The following is a 26513-nucleotide window of genomic DNA, read 5'->3' as shown; positions in this document are numbered from 1 at the left end:
ATTTACAGTGCAATTTGTATATGTCTACTCAGAAGCAAGCTTCATTGAGTTCAATAGAACTTACACTGAGGTAAGCGTGCATAGAATTGCAGTGTTAGTGACCCAGATTTCCAAGGTGTCAGGCTGTAAAATGGTCCTTCCCATGAGAATGTGGAACAGGGGAGTGAATCCTAGCATTGCAGAGGAGACTGAGAGGAGATAAGATGAGCATCTTCAAAAATCTAAAGGACTGTCACATGGAACAAGCTTGCTTTCTCCTGCTCCAGAGGCTGGGACCTGAACCAATCAATTCAAATTACAAGAAAGGAGACACAACATCAGGAAGAGCTTTCTGATAGTAAGCTGTCTGACAGTGGAACAGACTCCCATGAGAGGTGGTGAACTCTTCTTCCTTGGAAGTTTTTATGCAGAGGTTGGATGACCATCTGTCATGGATGCTTTAGCTGAGATTCCTGTATTGCAAGCTGTTGGGACTACATGACCCTTGGGGTCCCTTCCAACTCTATGATTCTACTGCATTTCATACTCCCAAGATTTATTAAAAGTAGATGAAGAATAGAAAGAGGGCATGGATAGCTGAACTATCTTGAGAACACTTGGGCAATACTGTCCAGAAGTGCTGTATTGCTCATAATTTATGCTACCTTTCAGTAATTCCACTGCTGTTGGGGAAAAATGAGAACCTCTGAACAGTTGCCCTTGGCATGAACCATTAACTTAATCAACCCCTCTCAGCTGTTTTCTGAGAGAGACCACACCACATCTCCCATTTTAGGTCAGAGAAGCCCTCAACTATAGCATTTGAACCGATGGCATGAGAATGTCTGCTCTGGCATTAGCTCCCAAGGCCTGTCTAGACATTGGCAGACACTACCTTAAACACTGCCTGCTTTTTGATGTGGGAGAACAGAAAGGCAGGAAAAGTTGCTTTTTAACTTGTTCATAAATGATCTGGAATGAAGAGTGTGGTGACACCAAATTGTCCAGGGTGGTAAAAGCAAAAAGGAGTTGTGAGGAGCTCCAAAAGCTCCACACTGGACATGGGTAAAATAGCAAATGAGGCTTAATTTCAGCAAGCGTCAAGTGATGCACATTAGGCTATTTCCCCCACCCTAACTTCTAGGGTCTGAACTGACAGTGACTAACCAGAAAAGAGATCCCGAGGTCACGGTGCAGAGCTCAATTAAAATGGCAGCCCAATGTGCAGCAGCTGAAAAAAAAGGCAATTCCATGTTTGAGATCATTAGGAAAGAGATTGAAAATGAAACTACCAGTTTGATAATGCTGTTACAATACTCTGTGGTGCAACTGCAGCTGGAGTACTGTAGTCACCTCACCTCAAAAAAGGATGTTATAGAGCTGCAAAAAGAGCAGAAAAAGATAACCAAGTGATCAAGGAGGGGGGAGCAGTGATGAAGAACTACCTTTGGAGGGGAGGTTACATTTGAGGCTTTTTAGTTGGAGAAAAGGTAAGTAATAGGGAATATAATAGAGGTATAGTCATGGTGAGGCGAAGGTGGATGCAGAAAAGTTTTTCTCTCCATCTCAAAGTACTGCAAATGAGGCTAAATATGGGGAGGTTCTTCACATAGCTAGCCTGTGGAATTTGCTGCCATCCAATGTGGACAGGGTTTAGGTAAATTAATGACGAGGCTATCAGTGGCTACTAGTTATGATCACTGTGTACTGTCTTCAGTATTGGCATGCCTTTCGGTACCATTTGCTGGGGAGCATGTATGGTGAGAGAGCTCATGTTGTACTTGTGGGTTTCCCATAGGCATCTGGCAGACCCCCCCCCCCCGAGAGCAGGATGCTGGATTAGGTGGGGCTTTGGCCTCATACTGCAGGGCTTTTGCATTCTTAACTTTTGATAGATTACGCCCTAGGTATTTTATTTATTTATGTGAGGGTACCACAAAGCAAAACAGAATAAAGTTTGTTCTGTAACATCTCATCTTGTGAAACCAAGTTCAGCCTTGTGTATTCTAAGCTATGCAGTTATATGAATGATCTTATCACTATGTGATAATATTCAAACAGCAAACATATGTATATGAATATTTAGTTCTTCTAAAATGTGGACTGTTTTCCAAAAACTTGCGGATCAGAGGGGGCAAATTATAATATTCAAAAGCATGACAACCAGATGTCAAAATGTTTGCTGTGGGGAGAGTCAGCTTGATACAGTGTTGAGCTAGGACTAGGACGATCCAGGTTCAAACGCCAACTCAGCTACAAAGCTCACTAGGGGACCACGGGGCAGTCACTCGCTGCCTAATCTGCCTCACAAAGTTGTGGTGAGGATAAAATGAGAGCAGGAGAATACTGTGTACTGCCAGAGCTTCTTGGAGAAGATGATGATAAAAAATGTAATAGATAAAATAATAAAGGGTATGCCTGTATACCTGTGATACAATAAAATTCCCTTCCTATACTGTCACTTACAAAGCCCTGAAAAACCTTCTCCCCACTCCCTGGCAGCCACAGATAATAAGCACATTATGTGCCCCCACTGCCTTGGCATTGTTCCTGCAGCTCCCAGAAAACAAACAGCAAAACAAATTGTAGCTGAGCAGAGGTTTTGCCATGCTTCATGGAGTATATCACAGTAGTCATCTGTGCCTCTCTTGAGATAGAGATCTATTGCATAAGCACCTGCACCTGCTCAGGAAGAGTGTTCAGGGACAAATGTGTGGGAATAAAGCCTCTGTTTCCTGGCTGTGTTGCAAACTGCTTCACAGTCAGAATGTAGAGTAAGACAAGGACAGAGAGGGGCCATTGCTCAGTGGTAGAGCATTTGTTTTGCATGCAGAAAACCCCAGGTTCATCATCCAGCGTCTCCTGTTAGAAGCATCTGGGGTAGAAGGGCTGGAGAGCTGCTGCCTTTTGGAGTAAACAGTACTGATCAAGATAGATCAATGGCCTGGCTCCTTGTGGGACATTTTCATAGCTACCTTGAGACCACAGAATCTTGAAAAGCGAGGAGCTGTGTATGCTCTACTTTAAAAAGGAAACATAACACCCCTAGTCCATACCCAGGTTATCCCAGCTGTGTACTGAGAAAAGCTTAATTCTGTGTTTTGTGTTAAGCAAATTAAAATGAATAGGCTCATTTTTCATTCTGTTTCTTATAGACATGCTGGGGAATGAAGGAGCTATGCAGAACGCTGCCTCCATGCCCCAGCCTGAGCTAGCAGAAATTTTGCTCATCCCTCTTCTGACTGCTAAGTTTTCACCTAGTATGGCTTACCCATCTCTTAGGGCTAGAAACATGGGGCTGAAAGCTGAGCTGCTCAGATTTCTGACTATGCTCCCATGGTTGTAGTCATGGCATACAGACAACCCTGGCTACAGAAGGACAAGTTGCTTTTCTCTTCATTCTTCTGCTTGCCCTTTCTCCTGCCCTGCCTTTTTTCTAGGCCACCGTTTTGAAGATAATCCAGGAGTAAGAAGACATCTGGTTAAGAAACCCTCCCGGAGCCAGACTACCAGAAGCAGCAAAAAGTCTTTGACTTCACAGTCTGTCAAGAAGAAGAAGAAGAAGAAGAAGCTTGACAGGAAACCCCACGAGGTAATGGCCCTGCCTTGTGGAGACCTTACAAGCTACAGGCAAAATTGGTAGCTTCAGTCAGGTGCTGGCCATGTTGCCTGTTGGTGAATTGTTTCCCACAGAGGTAGTAATTATAGTCATTATAAGACTGTGTTACCCAAAAGTGAGGCTGAAGCAGTGTCTACAGAGTTCATGGCAAGTAGGTAAGTACAGGTAAGTAGTCTTATCCTAATCTGTGCTCTTTGGGTCTCTCTTGATACAAGATGCCCTATTTCAATAGGAGAAATGGCTGGCCTGGAAGGGGAAACTAAGGGCTCACCCACATTTTCTGCTTGTGCCATGCCTAGAAAGCACAGGTCCAAGTAATTTTCCCTGAGGGAAAGCAGAAGTGTGGATGAGCCCTAAATCTTTAGAGACAGTTGAGATAATATGAATCTAGACCTCCAGTTATATTCTTTGTGTACTCTTGGCCCATGGGCTGTATCAGATTCACAGGATGAAGGCAGGCACATATTTCCACTGAAGTTATCTCTATTCTCTCATAGCAGGTCTTAAGCATTCTGTTATCAGCAGGGATTTCTGGTGCTAAGAGGACAGAGCTAAAGAGCACCACCCCACGACAGCAATAGGTGCTAGGTAGGCTATTCTCATGAAAGAACTTGGACAGAGGAAGCAGCTGCAGTTCAGTTCCCTTTCTTTCCTCTGACAGGTATTTGTGGAGTTGAATGAATTAGTGGTGGAGAAGAACCAGGACATGCACTGGAAGGAGACAGCGCGCTGGATCAAATTTGAGGAGGATGTGGAGGAGGACACAGCACGATGGGGGAAGCCTCATGTGGCTTCACTGTCCTTTCGCAGCCTTCTGGAGCTCAGGAAGACTATTGCCCATGGTGAGTAACCAAGGTGGGGCTGGGCTTTTGTCCTGAGATGTATGTTGACAAGACCTTGATAAAAGCTATATCCCAACCTGCAAACAAAAGACACAAATCAACAAGATCTCTCATGATTCAGACTCTCTCAAGGGAAAGAGAGAGAATGGTAGACAATTGTGGGTTGTCTTCTGATTGCCAGGATATCTTTTCCATCATTCATGGCAGCCTGGTCCCGCAGCTGAATGTGCAACACTGAAGTCTTGGGCTAAGAAGGAGGCCACTGAAAAGGTTTGCTTTTTCTCACAAGAGGTTCAGATCCAATTGAAGATTTAGGGCAGGATTCAACTAAGTTGTTGTGTGCAAAGAATAAGGTCCACCCGCACAATGGGACTTCCCTCCTCCTCCTCCTGTGCACTCCCTATGCCCCCTAAATCTGCTCTGGATGGTTGAGGGAGCCCCTAGAACAGGTTTAGGATGTGGGATGGGAAGGTGAGGGGGAAAGTCCTGTTGAGGGAGAAATACTCTATGGGAGATTCTGGGGAGATAAGTGATGTGTGAAATCCCATGCAGTGGGGTACAGATACATTTTTGTGAGTGAGCAACCTAATGCCCTGAGTCATTGACATACAGCACTGTTATTGCTGTCAGAAGCAAAGTGGTATGAGCTAAAATTTCCTTTGCACAGGAAAAATGATAGGAGACAACAGTCTGAGATACTTTGTGCCTGATAAATCTCTTCAGTGATCTTACATGACCTAAACCTATTGGTCTTCCTGATCCCAGGAGCTGTTTTGTTGGACCTGGAGCAAACAACATTACCTGGCATTGCTCACCTGGTGGTAGAAACCATGATAATATCAGACCAGATCAAGGCTGAAGACAGAGCCAATGTGCTCAGGGCCCTGCTGCTCAAGCACAGGTAAGTCATGTGCTGGCATTAGAAAGACAGCAGGTTGGGCTTTGAGTGGCAGGGTCACATGTGGAAGAGCTGCTGAATATTAAGGAAGAGTGAACAGTGGTATAAATACATAAAAGACTGCACAAAAAGACCAGGAATTGCAAGAGGGAGTTGGGTGAGAACAGGATAATTTTTTTCGTGGGGAGCTGATGAGGTTCCTGAGGTCCTCTTAGGAACTAGAGATACATAAAGATGTTGGCTGTCTTGGGGCAGTGAAATGGATATCTCTAAGTGAAGTTGTGGTGGTGAAAGAAACTCATAGCTTAAGATATATATGGGCAGGGAGACCAAGACTTTGGGGTATATAAAGGTCAGGAAAATGGGGATACGGAAGCAGGGAAATAGATGAGCAGGGATTTGTTGCTGTGGACACAACAGGAATAAATGATGTGAAAGGCATATTCTCATTTTGGTCAAGCTCTGAGCTGCAATAAACTTTAGCCAAAGAAAGCTGGCCACTGTCCTGTAGTTCCTTTAACATCCACATTATTTCTTCAGCCACCCTAATGATGAAAAGGAGGTATTCTTTCCCCGGAACCAATCCAACTCCAGCATGAACTCTATGGTAGGAAACCACCATCACCACCACAACCATGCAGTTGACACATGCATGCCATTGATGGGAGAAGAGCGCATTGAGATGACAGAGCCCAGAATCCATGACCCTGATTATAGAGAGGTGAGTGAGGAACAGGCATGGAGAGCTGAATTGTTCTGAAAAGTACCGTATCTTTCCGTGTATAACACCCCCCCCCCATGTGTAAGATGCTCCTTATTTTGGGGGACTTAAAATTAAGAAAATGGGGGAGAGATTGCCCCCGTGTATAAGACTACCCCCCTTTTAAACATTTTTTTAGTAAAAAAAAACCTAGTCTTATACACAGAAAAGTAAGATAAGTAGAGTGAAATCTCTGTGTGAGCTAAAGAAAACACTGAGACCTTCATAACTAACTGGGCCTTGCTAAGAAATAATGAATTCAAAGCAAGGTGCAGAGATTTCAATGTTTTCCACAGCTTACTTTATTTCTGCTGGTCACAGGGAAGGAACAAGGAAAAGTAAGAGAAGTGACATTGGTCAAGAGGTGGGGAAATACCATATTTTTCGCCCCATAGGACGCACCGGCCCATAGGACGCATCTAGTGTTTTTTTTTGGGGGGGGGAAATAAAGAAAAATAAATTCTTAGGAACTCTCTGAATTTTCTTCATTTTTATTACAACGTATATATATCACTTGATTGTAAAAAACAACAACTTCAAAGGAAGCAAGCAAACAAGCGAGTGAATGAATGTTATAGCATACGTATGCCAAAACAATCAATTTCTAAATTTGCCTTAAATGAGCATTTAGAATCACAGAGAGCAGCAGGAAAACTATTGGACTTCAGCAACCAGAATGTAGCCTGTCTTTTTATGGCCCTTTCATTTAGAGAGCCAAGTGGCGCTCCAACACTGTGGGGAGTAAATGTTTTCATAGGCAGCCCTGGCTAATGAGAACCTTTGTTGTTGAGACAGAAAAACATGCACCTTCACAGCTCTGAGGGACATCGTCACAAATATCTCAAGCTGATGGAGAAGATTCCCGATGATGCAGAGGCTACTGTAGTGCTTGTTGGTAAGGAGTCCTGAGCCAAAATCTAGTACTGAGGCCTTGAGCAGGTCTCATCAGGAGACCTGTGGTTTTAACAACAGTAACATTCTTCCTTTTGCAGGCATTGTCTCATGGGGAGTTCAGGGGTTCGGTGCTGCTGCTACACTGGTGGAGCAGCCATCTTAACCTATACTGTCTCAGCCCAAGTGGGGAGGGGTTCAAACCCCTCCACTCACCTTTCATATGCCTGGCTAAAAACTGTCTTGGCAAAGGCAAAAAAATGTATTGGCCAGCATATTTGAAGTGTTCTGCTGCTGTGCTTGTCACGACAGCAGCATCTTTTGCATTTTGCCAGTATAATCGAGCTTCTGTCAGGTCCTATAGCCCCTCAGTTACAGCAACTCAAGTATAGGATTGCTTGTAAACCTGCTCAGAATTTCTGGGTCAGTCAGAGGTTCTTGATAGTGAAAAGACAATTCTCTAGTAGGTTCTGCTTAGCTGTGGTATGGATGGAGGGAACTCCAGAGAAGCTTCTGAATTTGGCCCTTGGCTTTGTTGAGGTGGCTTCAGAATTAGATCAAGATCACCTCATTAATGGAGATGTCATTTTTCAGTTGCAGTCTTCCCCACTTCTGCAAAAATAGGGAATGGGGCAGTAACCTCAAACTCTGCATACTCAGATGTTGCATCCTGTGTTACTCACACTGCCCACTGTTAGCAGGTATTGTAGAGAGGGCACTGCCAGGTGCTACTTGCAGCTAAGGGCTCATCCACATCTCTGTTTGCCCCAACACTTTCTCCTGGGAAAACCCACAGCTTACCTATGAATTGGACCAAAAGGAAATTGGGTTTTCTGCAGACTGCTGTTTGTTCCAGTTCAGCCATAAAAAGCATATTTTCCAGGGGAAAGCTGTGGGGCAAATGCAAAACCACTTGCAACCATGCCTAGAAAGCACGGGACAAGGGGGAGTGTGGACATGCCCTAAGTGTGTTCATATGTGTCATTTTGCCAAGTCTCCCTAAACCTGGAGCATGCTTCCTGATCTCAGAAGCTTTTTGCTTCCACACTGATCATCATGGTCTTATGCTTCCCTTCCTGATAGGTTGTGTTCAGTTCCTTGAGCAACCAACAATGGCTTTTGTCCGTTTGAATGAGGCTGTGTTCTTGGAGTCAGTCCTGGAAGTCCCAATCCCTGTTCGCTTCATCTTTGTCTTGCTGGGGCCAAGCCAGTCCAACATGGACTACCATGAGATCGGACGTTCCATCTCCACTCTCATGTCAGACAAGGTGAGGAGGAGCTGAGTGTTGGTTCAGGCTGGAGAAAACACAAGAAGAGTAGCAGCAAAGGTGCGGAAAGATGCATTAGAAAGGGAACATCATGAAGACGCAGCACAATGCCAAGGGAGCACAAGTCAGGAAGGGTTTGTAGACTTGTTCCATGCCTAAAAAGCACAGGTCTGAGTGGTTTTCTGCTTGTTATGCTCCTTTCCCAGGGAAAACCCACTCTTTAGTGCTACACTGGAGCAAATGTCAATCAGGAAAACACCCGAATTGCTATTTGCTCTGATTGAGTAGTTTTCTGGAGGACAGGGAGGGCGGGGAAGCAGCAGGGGCAGGTTGGGAGGCAGGGGATGTTTGCTCCCCTCTGGCACCACCTTTGTCAGCCAATTGATCCAGTATTTCTGCACCACAGACTGCTCTGTGTATGAACCCTCTTCCCTTTGCCTCCAGCCATTTTCCTCCTTTGGTTGAATACTCTGCTAATGATTTATGCATGCCCACACGACCCCTGACTTGCCAGCATGGGGGATGTGGGGAACTGTAAATATGCATGGGCTGTGCAGTCTGCACAGAGGAAGAAATGCTCCCTTGGAAGGACTTCTGATGCACATTAAAACATAGAACCCAGGGAAGAGGAATGTGTTGGGTGGACATGCCCTTTCAGATGCCCCAAATAGCTCAACTGGTGCATTCCTTCACCATGCTGTCCAAACACACTCCTCTAAGTATCAAACATTTTTCTGAAGGCTCTTCCCCACTTGCTGTAAGTTGTTTTTATTTGCTTTGAAATACTCTGTCCTGAATTGGCTTCTGAAGAAGGTATGCTAGCAAACTGACCATAGCAACTTCCTTAAAAAAATCATGTTATTGCAATTTTTAATCTTACAGTGCATCCCACTGTTCATAGGATGGAATAGGTGCAAGTCAAACACATTCAACAATATTTCACACTTGGATAAACTGTTATTGAGAGAATAGAAGGGAAATTGTATACTTTTGTGCATAGACAACCAAGAAAAAAATACTGTACATGGATATCCACTGAATAAAAATTTCATTAGATTTAGTGAGCTCATGCTCACAGTAACAATGCCATATATATGAGCTCCCATTGCTCAGTCCCTGCTCCTGCCAACCTAGCAGCTTAAAAGCATGAAGTACAAGTAGATAAATAGGTACAGCTCCGGCGGGAAGGTAAACGGCGTTTTCGTGCACTGTTCTGGTTTGCCAGAAGCGGCTTAGTCATGCTGGCCACATGACCCGGAAGCTGTATGCCGGCTCCCTCGGCCAGTAAAATGAGATGAGCGCCGCAACCCCAGAGTCATCCGCGACTGGACCCAACGGTCAGGGGTCCCTTTACCATATATATATATATATATATATATATGCTTTCGTAGATTTTCACGGGTACAGGAATGCAGGTTTTGGTGTCTTCGGGTGTCTTCCCGTGTAAGAGTCGGGGTGTCTGTGCGACGTTTCGACGAGGTCTCACTCGTCATCTTCAGGCTGGTGCTTTCGGCTTCTTGTTACTGGAACAGAGCCAGTAACAAGAAGCCGAAAGCACCAGCCTGAAGATGACGAGTGAGACCTCGTCGAAACGTCGCACAGACACCCCGACTCTTACACGGGAAGACACCCGAAGACACCAAAACCTGCATATATATATATATATATATATATATATATATATATATATATCACCCCAACAATCTCCCTCAAAAGGCAAAATAGTGATGGTGATATGCCAGGACAGGAATCAAATGAACAGGGATAGGTGGAGCATATGCTATTGCGATGACATTGAATTAATACAGCTGTCAATCTGAACTGAGAAGAGAGTTACAGGGTCCTTTGATGACACTGAGATAATATTGGCTTTGAAAGTAGATTGATGAGCTCGTCTTGGGTCTGAGACAGCATCACCAGGCAATGTTATACTGGAGGACAGGATAAGTGATGGGCTGCTCTCTGCCTGACTGACCATCTTCCCTTGTTGGCTGACAGCATTTCCATGAAGCCGCTTATATGGCAGATGACCGCCAGGACCTGCTCAATGCCATCAATGAGTTCCTTGACTGTAGCATTGTCATCCCTCCATCAGAAGTGGAGGGGAAGGATTTGCTCAAGTCAATTGCCACCTTCCAGAAAGAGCTGCTGAGGAAAAGGAAAGAGCGGGACCAGAAGAAGTCCATCAAAGAAGGGAATGTTCAGGAAGCCAAAGGTCTCTTCTCTCCTTGCCTTTTGTACCTTGCCATTCTGCTTCATGGCCTGGGTAGGGTGGGTGAGGAAGGATTAGCACAGTCCATGTCTTGCCTCTGCATCAGCTCAAAAGAGACACAGCACAATTTTGTTGATGCTGAGGGAGGGGGAACTTTCTGAAAGTTGGAGTAGGCAGGGATGAGGAACCTGTGTCCGCCCTGTCTAGGGATGCTGGAGGCTGGCACTGGGTGTGAAGGTATCTTGCGTCTACTTCTCTCTCCCTTCCCCTCACCCCCACCATTCTGTCCCTGTCTTTCCAGAGATCTGTGAGGTAAAAGCTGAGGAGGAGGAAGAAGGCGAGGAGGAGGATGACCCTTTGAAGCGCACTGGCATTGTCTTTGGTGGTTTGGTGCGGGACATAAAGCGCAGGTACCCCAAGTATCTGAGTGACCTCAAAGATGCCCTGCACAGCCAGTGCCTCGCAGCTGTGCTATTCATCTACTTCGCTGCTCTCTCCCCCGCCATCACCTTTGGGGGACTGCTAGGTAATGAGTCCACCCTCCTCTTCCTTCCTCACCTCCCCTTCCCCACCCTAGTTCCTTGCTCAAGCTGGTTCCTGTTCAGCTAGGCTGCTCAAGAGATTGAGCACATTAGTTTAATTTTTGCCTGTGCTTATACTGGCTAAGTGGCTGGGATTGGATCATCTGTGCCTGTGCCCTTGCTGGGCAAGTGGGTGGGCTCAGTTGGCTCTTGCTATGTTCAGATGGGTTTGGCTCTGTCCCATTGCACTCTTGCCTGGCTCTGGGGCTTTCCAGTCTATGCATGTTCCTTTCCTGTTCTCTATGGTAACAATAAAAGCATTTTACTACTCTTAATAGTCACTCCCCAATATTGCTAATTTGCACGCAACCCAGAGTCCTAAATTGGATGGGCAGAGGACAGTGTAGGACAGGAGAGGGTCTCAACAAATCTCTGCAGAGAAACATCAGTAAGGATCAAAATGGCCTCCTGTAACCTACCAAAATGCTGGGGGCCAAGGATTGCATGTGGACATTGTCCTCATATCCCTGAAAGCAAAAAACAGTGCACAGGCACTAGCCCTTAACCATCTGGGGTCAGGAGAAAGATGTTGTTTAATGGTGAGAAGAATTGTCCCTTTGTTATTGAACAGATTGAGGGTATTTTAAGCCCAATTACCCACAATCCATTCTTCTATACGTGTTCATGGCCACCAATGTATTTATTACTTCTTAAGCACTTGATGCAACAATATTGCTAAAGCAAAGTAGGTCTGATTTTGATCAGTTCCTGGATGGGGGACTCTGCTTGCGAATCCTATGTATCTTGCCTTAAGTTCCATTATGGAAGAAAGGTGGGATATAAATGTAAAGAAATAAATGATTTTTTAAAAGATGTCATATAATATAAAAAATAATAATAACTGTAACAGAGTCATATATCCACTGACTTACATTCTGCACTTTTCTCTCATATTAGAGGTAGATCCAGACATCAGTTTACCCTGCTCCAACAGGGTGGGTACCATTCTTCCTAGAACACTTACTCTTCAGAAAACTCTGTTCCTTTCCCCCCCATGTTTATGGGTAGGGATCCATTGCAAACACTTCCAAGAAGGTAACTGAAATAAGCAGAGGATTCAAAATCTCTGCAGCTAGAATATATCTCCCATCACTTGCTGGACTCTCTAACAAGGGTGTATTTCTGTACAGGAATGCATTCTGTGATGGAAATTATCTCTTAGAATTTAATATGAGGGAATTTGCTCATGTTCCTTGGCCTAACTGTTCTACAAAATTATCCAACAGTAGCGTATCTGTGCATGGAGGGACTCGTTGGCAGTGGCAATTGAGAGAAAAGGCTATGAGTTTTCTCCTGTGGTGAGCCCCGCCCACCAGGGGGAGCTGGGCACATGTTTCTGTCTACCACTCTGCAGTTTGTCCCAGAGACATTGCTCTTTCTCTACAGGTGAGAAGACAGAAGGTCTCATGGGCGTTTCGGAGTTGATCATCTCCACCTCAGTACTGGGCATGCTCTTTTCTCTGCTGAGTGCCCAGCCTCTCCTTGTCATTGGCTTCTCAGGGCCTCTGCTGGTCTTTGAAGAAGCTTTTTACAAGGTATCTGTAAACTGGTGTCTTCCTTGGTTCTACATTGCCACTTTCACATGCAGATGTCCCACATACTGCAAGCTGCTGTGCACTGCTTATGAAGTGCCCATATAGGACACTAGAAGGCTTAAATCTGGCCTAATTCACACATTACTTGAGTGGTGAGGGTGTCACCAAAATTCCAAATGACATGGGGGCAGAACTGTGTGAGAAACTGTTTTTGTTAACTTATTTTCACCTATATGGATGGGGTTTTAACTACCTCAGTGGAATCACCTGAAAATGAGAGGTTTGTGTTCCCATCTACATGGGAGTCGCTGTACACAAATGGATTTATTTCCTGCTTACATATTCATCCCACACTGCTTAGGTAATAACATAATTTAGTGACTTCGAGGCTGGAATTGACTCCATGCTGAAAGGTGACTCCTCTCAAATAATCCCCATCATCTTCTGCACCCTCTCAAATCATCACAATAATCTTCTGCAGCCTGTGAATAGGGCTATTTGGTTTATTAAACAATGTGCCTACATTATCCTTGTTGAGGAAATGCTATGCCCATACCAGAGAGCGCCACTGCACGGGGTAGGAGCATGTGCTCTCAGTTTAATGATACAGGATGCATGCATTGCTTTAACCAAGGAGGCCCAACTGCCTCAGTCTTTCATGGTGGGCTGAAAGAGTAGTTATTGGCCAACACTGCTGCTATTTCTGTTGCTTTGGGCATTTCTGATCTTTGCTTGCATAGGAATTTGCCCACAGAGTGTCCCTGAGTTACCTCAAGAGGGTTTGGCAATTATGATGGGGCAAGACTTGAGCACAAATTTCAAAAGTGTTTGGTGATGGGTATGCAGTACAGTAGATAATACTCAAATGTGCCTCAAAATAGCCTGGTAACGTTTTGGTAGCTCAAGACACTGGATGCTGATGACCATATAACTGAACAGAGGATGAAGCCTGATGATTTCCATTTCTTGCTGGGTTGTTTGGCACCTCTCCTCCATCAAACCAGGAGGGGTTTATAATGCCTCAACTGCAGGCTTGCATACTTCCCAGAGGGACTGCGCTAAAACTCTATTTGTATTGCCCTCCTGGGACTGCAAACACAGTGAGCTTGCCAAATACATAACAGTCTGCAAAGTTTAGCAGGCCACATGTTGTGCAGACTTGCTCTTCAAAATGAGCCAAGGTGCAAAGAATGGAAGGGAAACATGCTCAAGCCAGTTCTCTTATTTCTGTCACCTCTGTTTCTTTTTTTGGCAGTTCTGCCAGAGCCAGGGCATCGAGTATCTGACAGGCCGGGTATGGATTGGCCTCTGGCTTATTGTCTTCATTTTCATCATTGTGGCCGCTGAGGGCAGCTTCCTGGTGCGATACATCTCCCCCTTTACCCAGGAGATCTTTGCCTTCCTTATCTCCCTCATCTTTATTTATGAAACATTCTACAAACTTTATAAGGTGAGCTTTGGAGCTGGATCTACCTGGCTGGCCTGCTGGTATCAACTCTGTGCCAGCATTATGAGACAAACTGTGGGTTATTGGTGACTTCTCACACACCACCCTTGAGTAGGAAGATGAACAACTCTTCCGTCTTTCATGGCTGTCTGTAAGTGTCCTCTTTTCTGTCACTATATTCCCAGGTATTTACAGAGCACCCACTACTGAGGTTCTACCCGCCAAATTTTCCAAGAGATCTAAATGGCAGCACATTGCCTCCTGATTCTATGGCTCTTGATGCTCAGATGCAGCCAAACACTGCCCTGCTGTCCCTCATCCTCATGTTGGGAACCTTCTTCATTGCCTTCTTCATGCGCAAGTTTAAGAACAGCCGTTTCCTAGGAGGAAAGGTGAGGCTAAGGCCTAAATAGCAAGAAGTGTGGTGGCATTTCCCCATACAGACATCTAGCCTTTCCATTCTACATGTTCACTGAAGCAGGTTTTTTCCCCCCTGTACTAAGAGCAATAATAGGTGGAGATATTGTTCTGATCCCCTTCCATGCGTAGCTTTTTATGAAGAGAGCCTGGCTCTAGTCAATACCACGGAGGCCAAAGGTACATTACTTCCCCCAGGATGCTGAAGTTCAACCACAGAAATGCAGAGGCTCAGCTGGGCACTCCACAGGGTACCTTTCCTCAACAAAGTGCTCTTCAGATGTTTTGGACTCCAACTCTTACCAGCCTTGGGCTCCATGGCTAATAGTAAATTATGTTGGTAGTTCTAGCCCAAAGCATATGGAGGGCACCAAGTTGGGGAAGGCTACTCTGGGGCATGCCCAAATGTTATCAATATACCATTTTGAATCTGGCTGGCATCCCCATATGATTGACATATAAGGTGGCCAGGCACTGGCAGTGTAGTGGTGGAGAGAAGGGTCAGACATCTTAGCATCACCTTTAAGAACTTTATTCTACTATACCAAACCTCATCACAAAGCATTTTCAGGCAGAGTCATATGGTGAGAAATTCTTCAGTGGATGAAAGACCAGATAGGGTCTTTTGGGCTCAGCACCCAGCAACATCTCCAGCATGCCCTGTGCTTACTTTCATCTCCTGTGCTTGGTCTGTAGGCCCGACGAATCATTGGAGATTTTGGAATCCCTATCTCTATCCTTGTCATGGTTCTGGTGGACTATACCATCACTGATACATATACCCAGGTAGGTACTGCCTGTTCCAACTCTTCACCACCCAGTGGGTATGAGGGACATGTGTTTTTCAAGGAGTTTGGACTTTAATCTGAGACTTCCATTGTCTATGTGGGTGCCAGCATCTGTGTCTTCTCAATCAGTGTAAATTTCACATGAAAGCAAGACTTCTAAACAGGAAACAAATCCAGTTCAGGCCATTCCGTGAGTTACACTGTTGAATGTGTCCCTGTTACCTCTAGCTGGATTGTCTGTGGAATGTATAGTCACTTAAGGACAGAATGCATGTCTGGCTGGGCTTCCGAATAGTGTCAGATGCTATATTGGCCTAGGGTGTTCAGGTTGGCTGTGGTGGCTGTGCTGAGAGAGGCATACATGCCTTTAGTGTGCATACAAGCTGTAGTTTAGAATTGCTATCTACAACTGGTAGTTTTATCATGTTACGCTGGGATTCCTTCTAATCTGCAGTAACTTCAAAATGGGGCTGTGTTTAGGACCGCCAGTCTTTGTTGAGGACCACCAAGAAAAGATGCAAAATCTGTCATGTGAAAACTTCTGTGATCCCTGATCAGTGTTCTAAACTAGAAATGGAGCAAGGGAAGTGGGATACAGTGGTACCTCGGGTTACAGATGCTTCAGGTTACAGACGCTGCAGGTTACAGACTCCGCTAACCCAGAAATAGTGCTTCAGGTTAAGAACTTTGCTTCAGGATGAGAACAGAAATCATGCGGTGGCGGCACGGCAGCAGTGGGAGGCCCCATTAGCTAAAGTGGTGCCTCAGGTTAAGAGCAGATTCAGGTTAAGAATGGACCTCCAGAACGAATTAAGTTCTTAACCCGAGGTACCACTGTATTACAAAGCAATGCGGATGTTCTGCATCCCCGCCACATTTCCCCTGTGTGACTGCACAACCCATCATTATATACATATAGAGAAGCAGAGCCCACTGCAGACAGTGCACAGGTGCACCACAGCAGCTATGGGAATTGAGCAAGCTCAGTGAATGCATCTGAGACCCATTAAGACATACACCCATACGCCAGTACAGGCATGTCCAATTAACATGATTTTGACATAGATGCCAAAATAGAACAGCACATTCCAAGCTTTCTGTGGCATTCCTAATGGAACTGGGACCTACTGGTGAAGGGTGGGTAATAAAGTTCTTGTTGATTATGATATCTATTCCATGCAGAAAACAAGACTGATGTCTTTTCCTCCATGTTGTCACCACAGAAGCTGGATGTTCCCTCAGTCCTGTCAGTCACAACCCCCAACAAGCGTGGCTGGTTCATCCATCCCTTAGGAAGCAACCAGGTGTTTCCCATGTGGATGATGTTTGCTTCTGCCATCCCTGCACTTCTGGTCTTCATCCTTATCTTTATGGAAACCCAGATCACCACGTAAGTGCCAGGCCTCCACACTGGGGGCCAGCTCATTCTGTACCTATCACCCTGTAGAAATGCTAAGTAAAATTAAATAATTGGCATTGGTGTTGGGTGGGAAGAGAAGTCAGAATCAAGGGGACAGACAGAGTGACCCCTTCTGAGGGGATGTGACAGCAGGCTCCTAATTTCATTTGTCCTTGCTGTCTACTGTTTCCATAGCTCCCAGGAGGTCTTTTCTATAGTGTGATGCATGTTATCTATCTTGTATGCTCCCTTTGCTGACCACATGCCTTGATTCTTCCAAGTCTCCCAATTAGAAAGAGCTGCTGCAAAAACTAATAACAATAAATTCAAAATACTGTGTGCCACTACTCCCCTTGCTACAGCTAAAATCTGTTACGTTGGTCACTGAAACTCATGTTTGTTCTGCTCCCCTCCCTTCCTATCTCCTTTGCAGCCTGATTGTCAGCAAGAAGGAGCGGAAGTTGATAAAGGGATCAGGCTTCCACCTTGATTTGCTGCTCATTGGTACAATGGGAGGGCTCTGTGCCCTTTTTGGGCTGCCTTGGCTCACGGCTGCCACGGTCCGCTCAGTCACCCACGTCAACGCCCTCACAGTCATGAGCAAGGCCATTGCACCTGGTGAGAAGCCAAAGATTGAGGAAGTGAAGGAGCAGCGTGTGACAGGAGTGCTCATCGCTGGCCTTGTTGGTGAGGTCCACACAGAGGAGCGTGTTCTCTGAGGTGGTTGTGTGCATCTTAGCTCATTTGAGCAACCTGAATTTGTTATGCAGGCATTCATTTCCCTGTGGTGTAGTGACACTCTCTACTTGTGGCATACTGTGGTGGTGGTGGGGTGGAGCATGTGGGAACATGGCTCCATGAAACTAGTGGACACATACAGTAAAACAGTGAGCCTGCAAATCTCCTTGTTCTTTCTAACCATAGTTCTGTGTCTCTATATTAAAGCATCAGGCCCATTCAATATATATCCAGGGGTGTACATGTGTGTCAATGTCAGGCATTGTCCCATGTTCTGATCGTGAAGTATGGGTGTACCTGTGTGTAGAAAGAGAATGCAACACTGTATCCTGCTCTTCAGGCCTGTCCATCGTGATGGGGAATGTACTACGCCAGATCCCATTGGCTGTGCTGTTTGGGATTTTCCTATATATGGGTGTGACGTCACTGACTGGCATTCAGCTCTATGAGCGGCTCCTCCTTATCTTCATGCCATCCAAGCACCATCCTGATCATGTCTATGTTGTCAAGGTAGGTGCACTGGGGGAGTGGGGAGTGGTGAAAGGGGTGGCAAGTTCAGTGGGTGGCAAGTTGAGATGGGCCTGAAAATAAAGATGGGGAAGGACAGGGGAAAGGCATGCAGTGGCTGGCTTGACTGGCATGGGGAGCAAACCACTCACTGAGTGGTACCAAGCACAGCTTTATGAGAGATAACCCTTCCATAGAAGGGAATGGAGTATTACACTGAAGGTCTGGTACTTTGTCAAGTGCTAAAAAATAGAGCTGCCCAAAGAAGGGTGCATCATCTGGCTGGCTTACCTTTAGGTGAAGACCTGGAGAATGAACCTGTTCACATGCATCCAGCTAGCCTGCATTGTGCTGCTGTGGGTGGTGAAATCCACTGTGGCATCGCTGGCTTTCCCATTTGTCCTGATCATGACAGTCCCCCTGCGACGATTCCTGCTGCCACGTTTCTTCCATGAGAGAGAACTCAAAGCGGTAAGCAAACGCCATTGCCTGATGTCTTAAACTGTTATGGGAGTCTCAGTCCTTATTCAGCCATTGGTCTAAAGTGTATGCATCAGATTTGGTTAAATGGTCAATATCATAACTAAAAAACTTTTCATGGCATCGTATATTGTTTGAAGCTGGAGAGCAAGAGACTGTTGTCACCTTCTTTACTGTCCTGCAGTACTGTATTGGAGAACCAGCTTGGGGGGCGCACATTGTGAATTTTCCCAGAGACCACCCAAACCTGCCTGTAGACTCGTGCTCTGAGGTCTCTGCTCTGAAAAAGAGATGGCCTTGTACCACCTTGTATTTGAATGGCTGCTTAACTCTTTTCTTCTGTCCTTTCCTCCCACTTGCAGCTGGATTCCGAGGATGCAGAACCAAACTTTGATGAAGATGGGCAGGATGAGTACAATGAGCTTCACATGCCTGTGTGAGAAGTTGGCATGTGTCTACTGGCCCTGGCACTCCCTTGGCTTCATGGGATAAGCCTTCTTTCCTTGTGCTTTCCTTGAACAACCACCAACCTGAAGTGGCTTTGAAATGATTGTGGGCCTGGACCAACTGGCAGCTGTGTCATAGCCCTTCAAGGAAGCTCCAGGCCACAAAGGAAGCTTGGGCCAAGCAGCACAGGAGATGCTGCCTTCTGGACACACAGAGAGTATGGGGCCAGCACCACCACCCCGCATTTCCCCCAAGCAGAGCTTGCTGGTGTTGGTGCTATGCCATGCGTAGGCCAGAGTAGGTACCTTAGCCAGCTCTCATTAGCCTCCTCCCCTAAGAAGAGAAGTAGACTGCACTGTTTTGCTAAGGGGAGAAAAGCAGCAGGCCAGCAAAGGAAAAGAGCAGCTAGGTCCTGCCAGAAATGCCAAGCCTGATAGCATTCAGGCAGAGCCAACAGATTCCTGGGGTGGGAGATTTCACATGCACCAACTGGTCTCTCCATGCTGAACCATTGCCATTCAGTCCCATGACTGTGCCCATGAATATTCAACAGCCTGTGGTCCACCTGCCATTCTGAATGATGTCCTTAGCTAAGATTTCCTGCCCACAGAAGACTCTGAAACTCTTCCATTTGAGGAATGGCAGTGATGATTGCTGAAGCCAGTAAACTGCTGGGTAAGTTAGCAAGGGCCTTATGCACCCTGATTTGCTCTCAAGTATAATGCAGGTACTTGTGCAATATACATGTGCACATGTGTCTCCTTGTGCACAGTGCTGTGCCTGTTCTCGCCATCTCTCAGGACAGCCGTAAAGGTTGCCCAAAGAGTAGACAGTGATTTGTGAAGTAGATCTCCACCCCTCAGACAGGAAAAGGAAGTGCAGGTAAAACTTGCCAACATAACCTGGAGACCAGGAAACAGCTAACCTAATGATTGAATGAAGACTATGATCATCTCTCGGTCAGGAAATCATCACACAGATTTGACACCACTCTTGTGGCTCACTGCCCTCTTCAGGCCCAGTGGAAAACAGGAACTCCCAACATCAGTGTAATAGGCAAGCAGCAAAAAGCCACACCAGGTACAAACACTGGCACCTTGGCCTTTGGTATTTGCCTCATCACATAACAGAACCTCTTACCTATTATACTAGACTTTGTGCTTCAGACTACAACTCCTCCTTCAGTATTTCCAGCTTCATCTTGTTTCTTGCTGTAGCCTCTTCCTCACAGCTCCTGCTCTATTCTCCATCCTCCGCACAGCTATTGCATTTCTCACCTTGTTCTTGCCTTGTAGTGGCCCCAGCTTGAGCAAGATTCACTACCAGATCCAAGTCTCCAGGAGGCCACCCCCAGCCTGGCCTTGGCAACTGGAATGGGGATGGCTTCGAGGAGGGCTGAGGTACTCTGCCACTGTGGCATTGAGCCACAGTATGAGCTGTATGAGCCGTCTGTAGCACTTGGGGCTTCTCTTCATCCCTTGACATTTCCAAGTTGGTGGCCTCCCATTCCTGGCTCCTCTTCAGTCCCTCACAACCACTCCCCCAACACCATCATCAGCTGCCTTCTTGTACTCTTAAACCCTGCTATTTTCATATTTCCCTTCAACTGCCATATAAAGAAAATTCAGATTTTTGTGATAGGACTAAATTTCACAGAAATATACATTTGTTTCAGTCACCAAATCTGATTTTTAGAAACAGAATACTGTGCTCCCTTGTACTTCATTGGTGAATGTCATGTATCTAGTCCTGGGCACTGCACAGGTGGTGTGTTCCATGCGGTTGAGCACATGCACAAACACCATCAGTGCAAGGTTTCGAAGAGCTGCTCTCCCACTGGGCCATCACATGGGGACTCTACACTGTGATGTCCTGTAGCTAAATCTGTTCTGTTAGATTACGTATATGGAATAATGGGGTGTGCAAATGTGCCAGCTGTGGCTTAAGAGTTTGGCTCATGGAACTACTCCGGGCCATTGCTTGTTCCCTGTCTATAAAATGGAGGCTGTCCCTCCCCACCTACCTCAGGGGCTGCCTGCTGATGGCTGGGTAGTTATGAGGCCAAATGTTTTCCTCTACTCATTCCCAGCTGGCTGCCAGCCTGCCCCACCCATAGACAGTGACCTCCATTGTGCCCTGCATAGCCAGGATTAGGAAACTTGAACTGTTGGGGGCAAAGTCCCTGGTACTCTGCCTGTGCATTACGACTCCTCTGAATGTAATAGAAATGGATATGCACCAATAAACCCTTCACTGGAGCATTGCGCCTGGGTTCTTGTTCTGCGCACCAGAAACAGACAACTCAGGAAGGAATAGCCACTTAAGTAGGATCATAGGAACAAACTGGAGTATGGTAGGCCCTTCCTAGCATGACATGGATACATGTATTCTTAACGTAAGGCAACATCATTTGTCAGTATGCTGGTCTGAGGCTTCAGAAACATGAGAGATTCCAGCAATAAGGCCGTGTGGAGGCATAGCTTGCTAACTAGGTCTGTTTCTAGAAAATGCACATCCCTATGCACACATCCCTGTTGCTGGAACCTCTCATGTTTCTGAAGCCTCAGTCCAGCATATTAACAAACTGATGTCTGGCTGACAGTGTCTCTTCAAGGTCTCACTATCAAGCTCATGATTTGAGGCAAAAACTAACATCAATCATCCCTCCACTTAAATTGCACATTTAAAGCTGGATTTCCCCCCTTTACATTGTATAGGCTGCTTGTTAGGAAAGAGAGGGGAAGCACACATCTGGAACCCTGCAAGTGCGTTTGTGGAGCAGCGTGAAGGCAGGAGGTCCAGCAGAAAAGAAGTAGGCAAGGGAAGGGTAAAGAGCCCCTCCTGAACTGCTTCTCCACTCCAAATCATCCTTTCTCAAAGCCGCTTTTCCCCAACAGAAGTAGCCACCCTAGCTTTGTTAAATATGGTTGTAAAGTGCAGTTCCACTCTAAACATGTAGTTTTTCACAGCCTTCATGAATGCCTGCAGGAATAACATTCTGTAGGCAATTTCCCTCCAAACACCTGGGCTGTGCTAGGAATGGCCCTTCTCTTATCCCTTCTCAGAAGGAATGAATTCTGGTGAAAATCAGGGCTTTCTTAGATGCCCTTGGTGGCAGATAGCTCTCAGGCTATCATCAAGGGCAAATTTAATAACATACAGTTTTACCTCGGCTCCCGAACATCTTGGAAGTCAAACGTTCCGGCTCCCAAACAATCGAAAACTGGAAGTGAGTGTCCCAGTTTTCCAAAGCCATGCTTTGGAAGTCAAACGTTTCAGAAGTCAAATGGACTTCTAGAACAGATTCTATTCAACTTCCGAGGTACGACTGTATTTGTTTTGAAGTTACAACAGCATTTTGCATGTATATAGTGCTTTTCAAGTGATCAAAGCCTTTCCCATACATTACATTGTTATGCCTTTTAACAGCCTTGTAAGATGTCAATAGGGTGGCGTTGTGGTCTAAACTACAGAGCCTAGGGCTTGCTGATTCCCTGCGATGGGGTGAGCTCCCATTGTTCGGTCCCTGCTCCTGCCCACCTAGCAGTTCAAAAGCACATCAACTGCAAGTAGATAAACAGGTACCGCTCCAGCGGGAAGGTAAACGGTGTTTCTGTGCGTTGCTCTGATTCACCAGAAGCGGCTTAGTCATGCTGCCCACAAGACGCGGAAGCTGTCTGCGGACAAATGCCAGCTCCCCCGGCCTATAGAGCGAGATGAGCGCACAACCCCAGAGTCGTCCGCGACTGGACCTAATGGTCAGGGGTACTTTTACCTTTACCTTAAGAGGTCAATAATACCACCTCCATAGTATAGACTGGAAGCTGTAGGGAAGCTGTGGCTCTCCAGAGCACTAATGAGGAACCTGTGGCCTTCTACAACTACAACTTCCACCATCCTTAACCACTGGCCACGCTGGCTGGGGTTAATGAGAGTTGGAGTCCAACAACATCTGGAGAGCCAGCCACTTGTTCCCCATCCCTGGACTTGCCTGAAGCTACATACTGTTATTTGGGTGGGATTTGAACCAGGGTTTTCTCTGGTCAAATTCTCAGTGACTGCGCATCAGAACTTTCATTTATTGAACAGTAATGGTAAGGGCGGTAGCCTTCTCAGGGTAGTAAAAAGCACTTCTGGCCTCCACCACACTCTTAGAGTTCAAGATGCAGCAGTAGCTGCAGGAGCACCCCAGGTCACAAACTTGAGTAGCCTGCGGTGGCTGAACTCCATCAGCAACATGTGTCCCTGTTTCCCCCCATCATGCAGTCCACTGCCTATCATGACTTCAAGTCATGATTGATTTCATCACCACCACAGACTGGTTCTCATTTGGAATTTGGTCAGCTTCCCCACCCAGATTCTGGTTCCTGTTTTGCTTCCCTTTACTTTATCGGAAAACTTCTTGGTGGCTGATACTCTGTCCCTGGGGAAATACTGACTTGTCACCAAGTTCCAGTTCTGCTTTAAAAACAGCTGCATGCGCTGAGCGTATGGAAACCCAACCAAGTGAACAAGGAATACTCCATGTCTAGCTACTAACAGTGTGTGTACGTGTGTGTGTGTGTGTGTGTGTGTGTGTGTGTTAAAACCAGCATCTCAGTAAAAAAAGGTAGGTGACCGCAGCTGAATGAACCACAGTTCCCCTACTATACTATAGTGCAACAAGGTCCTGTGCTGTGCAAGCAAGAGCTATCCAAACCCCTACAGAAGCTAGCAATTCTCACTTGCATCCTACCTTGCACAACTGTAGAACTGAAATGAAAGCCGCTGCTACTAGATGCTAGACTAGAGGATGGGTTTGGGAAGGGTGTTCTTTGCAGGGTATGGACATTCCAGGGACAACAATGGATCTACCTGAACAGTTTTCACCAACAAGAGAGACACCATGCCAAATTGTTTTATTTAGCAATCAATATATATAACCTACCCCATCCCAAACTAGAACACCAACTGAAGTGTAAAAAAAAAAGTTAACAATCCAAACTCTCTACCACATGTTGTTGGATTCCCAACTCTGACTCCCATACCCAGTGGTTAGTAATGATGGGTGTTGGAGTCTTCTGGAGGGCTGCAGATTTCCCACCCTTGCTCTACCAGCTTAAATCATGCCTCCCCAAGCTACCTCATTCAAAAAGGCTTCACAATGCTTCCAAATCACTGTTCAAGCTTTGGTTTCACTGACTTTACAATAAGACAGAGTTCCATAATTGTTGTGCAACCTTTAGGTATTGTCAGGGAACTGACATCGGAGGAAAGGGAAGTGGTAAGGCTCCCAGAGACTGGGAGAGAGTCAACAGCCAAAGCAGGGACCAGCAGGGGGAGCGCGGGGTCTCTGGAGGAGGATCTCAGTAATGCTGAGAGAGACGCAGCAGCCCAGGCAGGAAGCAGCAGGGGAGAGAAAGGGGTGAGAGACACTTCGAGCGAAAATAGCGGGGAGGTGTCAGAAGCAACTGCAGGGAGACCCATGCTTCGCCGGAAGCTGCCACGTCGTGAGTCCAGGAGACGCGTTTCCGTTAAGGAACTTCTTTGCTGGAAGCGCTTCCGCAGACAGCCACTGTCAGACTCTACTAGTGACTAGAGCAGACATGTCTGAGGAGCTCTGTCACACACAGAGGTTTGTGGGGTCGCACAAACTCTGAAGGGGCACAATTTTAAGCACAAGCAGCTAACCATCCCCTGACAGCAGTCTGACAGTCTCTGTACGCTGCCTGTGCAGGAGAAAGCATCATGAGCAACCCAGTCGGAACCGGAGACGCAGGGGTTGGAGCTGGTCCAAGCTTGGAAGAAAGGTATCAAGCTCTGGAGGTCCAACTTGCGCTGCAGACGGCGAGGCTCGAGGAGAGAAGGGCTCAGGATGCTGACAAAAAGGGGAGAACCACTCAGTTCCCCAGAAAGGTACCAGGATTGGTGCAGAAGTTTGGGGGGGACCCCAAGGATTACCATGCCTTTAGGACTGAGATGCAATATGCTCTGAATGTGCAGTTTGATGAGTTCCCTGATGAGGAATCGCGAGTTGCGTTCGTAATTGGGCATCTTGAGAAGGGGGCGCGGGACTGGGTTCGACCCCTGATGGCAACGCACAACGATATCCTAAAGGACACTATGAAATTCTTTCGTGCAATGGATATCATGTTTTCCAGCGATATTGAGGAAGGGGTGGTACGCAGACAGCTAATGGCTTGCAAGCAGGGAAGCAGATCTGTCCGTGAGTACTGGACTGAATTTACCATGCTGATTCACAGATTGGGGTGGGATTTATCGGCGGCACCCATTCAGATGCTATTTGAAGAAGGTCTTTCTTCAGCTGTGAAAGACGAGCTGGCCAGGAGCCCCAGGGCGGGGTCTATGGATCAGCTGACCAAATCTGCGCTGACCATTGGAGCGCGCCAGGAGGCAAGAGCCTTGGAGAGGCGGGAAGGGAGAGGGGAACGTTGGAAGGAGTTACGCATTCCAGACATTCCTGAGCCAGCTTTCCCGCCGGCAGAGCCGATGGAAATCGGAACAGCCCGCGCGCGCGCAGTTTCAAAGCCCAGTGAGGGGGCGAAGAAGGAGGGAAAGGGAGCCCGGAAATGCTATCTCTGCCAACAGCCAGGCCACTTTGCCAGAGTCTGCCCCCAGAGGAAGGAATGGCAAGGGATGGTGGGAGCTGTTGAGGGGGAAGAGCAGGGAGAAACGGAGCAGGTAAAAGCCAACGCCTGGTTGCCAGCAGGGCACTGCAGCCAGGCCAAAGAGCAGTGAAAGTGCCCCTTCCCCAAGTGCCAGTGCCAGAAGCTCCTCGACCTGCTCTAGTGATTGAAGTGTCTCTAGAGCTGCAAAATGGACACCCCCTAAAAATAAAGGCGCTGTTGGACTCAGGCAGCTCCTGCAATTTCATGAGCAAGGAGTTTGCTGCTGAGCACCAGATACAGACTATCCCTTTAAGCAACCCCCTGCAGGTGACCACGATTGATGGCAGGGAACTGTTGGGAGGAGGCGTCAGCTTGCAGACCGTCCCAATGATAATGAGGGTGGCAAGGCACACAGAACTGATAGCGTTTAATGTGGCCACCTTGGGAGGCGCTCCCATTATTTTGGGAATGAGCTGGCTAGCCCTACATGATCCGCTGGTGGGCTGGCATCAAAGAGTGGTTTCCTTCGGTTCCGCACACTGCTTAGAACACTGCAGGGCGGAAAAGGGGTCAGCAGGGGCCCAAGCCACTCTAGCAGGGACGGAAGTGATGGAGAAGGGGAAGGTGCCACCACAGTATGCTGATCTCAGCGACGTGTTCAGCGAGAAGGAAGCGGACCAACTACCCCCGCATAGGCCCTTTGATTGCCAGATCAATTTACTCCCTGGAGCACAGCTTCCTGTAGGCAAGTTGTATGCCATGTCAGACAGGGAGATGCAGGAGTTGCGAGCGTTCATTGACAAGAACCTGAAGAGAGGCTTCATCAGAGAGTCCAAGGCAGCGGGGGGTAGCCCAGTGTTTTTTGTGGATAAAAAAAACACGGACAAGCCGAGGCTGGTATGTGACTTTCGGGCCCTAAATGCAGTGACAGAGCCGGCGGCTTTTCCTATGCCCAGGATTGATGATATTTTGACCAGGGTGCGAAAAGGAAAGATTTTTACAAAGCTGGACCTAAGGGGGGCGTACAACCTGATACGTATAAGGAAAGGGGATGAATGGAAAACCACCATGTTCACCCCTTTGGGGGCATTTGAATA

The 26513-nt window shown here is 46.7% G+C and overlaps 1 protein-coding gene across 4 annotated transcripts in view; it reads left to right on the top strand.

Annotated features, from left to right (window-relative positions):
* The window catches only part of SLC4A3 (solute carrier family 4 member 3), a 45794-nt gene extending 24728 nt beyond the window's left edge, over window positions 1-21066 (top strand). For 3 of the 4 annotated variants that reach the window (XM_082215532.1, XM_082215531.1, XM_082215534.1), the window contains 17 exons: window positions 3420-3571; window positions 4260-4440; window positions 5206-5341; window positions 5879-6059; window positions 6894-6993; window positions 8073-8257; window positions 10256-10472; window positions 10771-10995; window positions 12437-12585; window positions 13841-14035; window positions 14218-14424; window positions 15146-15235; window positions 16461-16627; window positions 17070-17323; window positions 17715-17884; window positions 18179-18352; window positions 18724-21066. In XM_082215532.1, the coding sequence (XP_082071658.1) occupies window positions 3420-3571; window positions 4260-4440; window positions 5206-5341; window positions 5879-6059; window positions 6894-6993; window positions 8073-8257; window positions 10256-10472; window positions 10771-10995; window positions 12437-12585; window positions 13841-14035; window positions 14218-14424; window positions 15146-15235; window positions 16461-16627; window positions 17070-17323; window positions 17715-17884; window positions 18179-18352; window positions 18724-18801 (2861 nt within the window). In that variant the 3' untranslated portion in view covers window positions 18802-21066. The remainder of the gene's footprint in view (window positions 1-3419; window positions 3572-4259; window positions 4441-5205; window positions 5342-5878; window positions 6060-6893; window positions 6994-8072; window positions 8258-10255; window positions 10473-10770; window positions 10996-12436; window positions 12586-13840; window positions 14036-14217; window positions 14425-15145; window positions 15236-16460; window positions 16628-17069; window positions 17324-17714; window positions 17885-18178; window positions 18353-18723) is intronic. The other variant, XM_082215533.1, reaches the window with a different exon arrangement.
* The last annotated feature ends 5447 nt before the right edge of the window (window positions 21067-26513 follow it).

The sequence above is a fragment of the Podarcis vaucheri genome (assembly GCF_965113315.1).
Source record: "Podarcis vaucheri genome assembly, chromosome: 1".
NCBI classification, from domain to species: domain Eukaryota; kingdom Metazoa; phylum Chordata; class Lepidosauria; order Squamata; family Lacertidae; genus Podarcis; species Podarcis vaucheri.
This window is presented reverse-complemented; position numbering and strand designations above follow the sequence as displayed.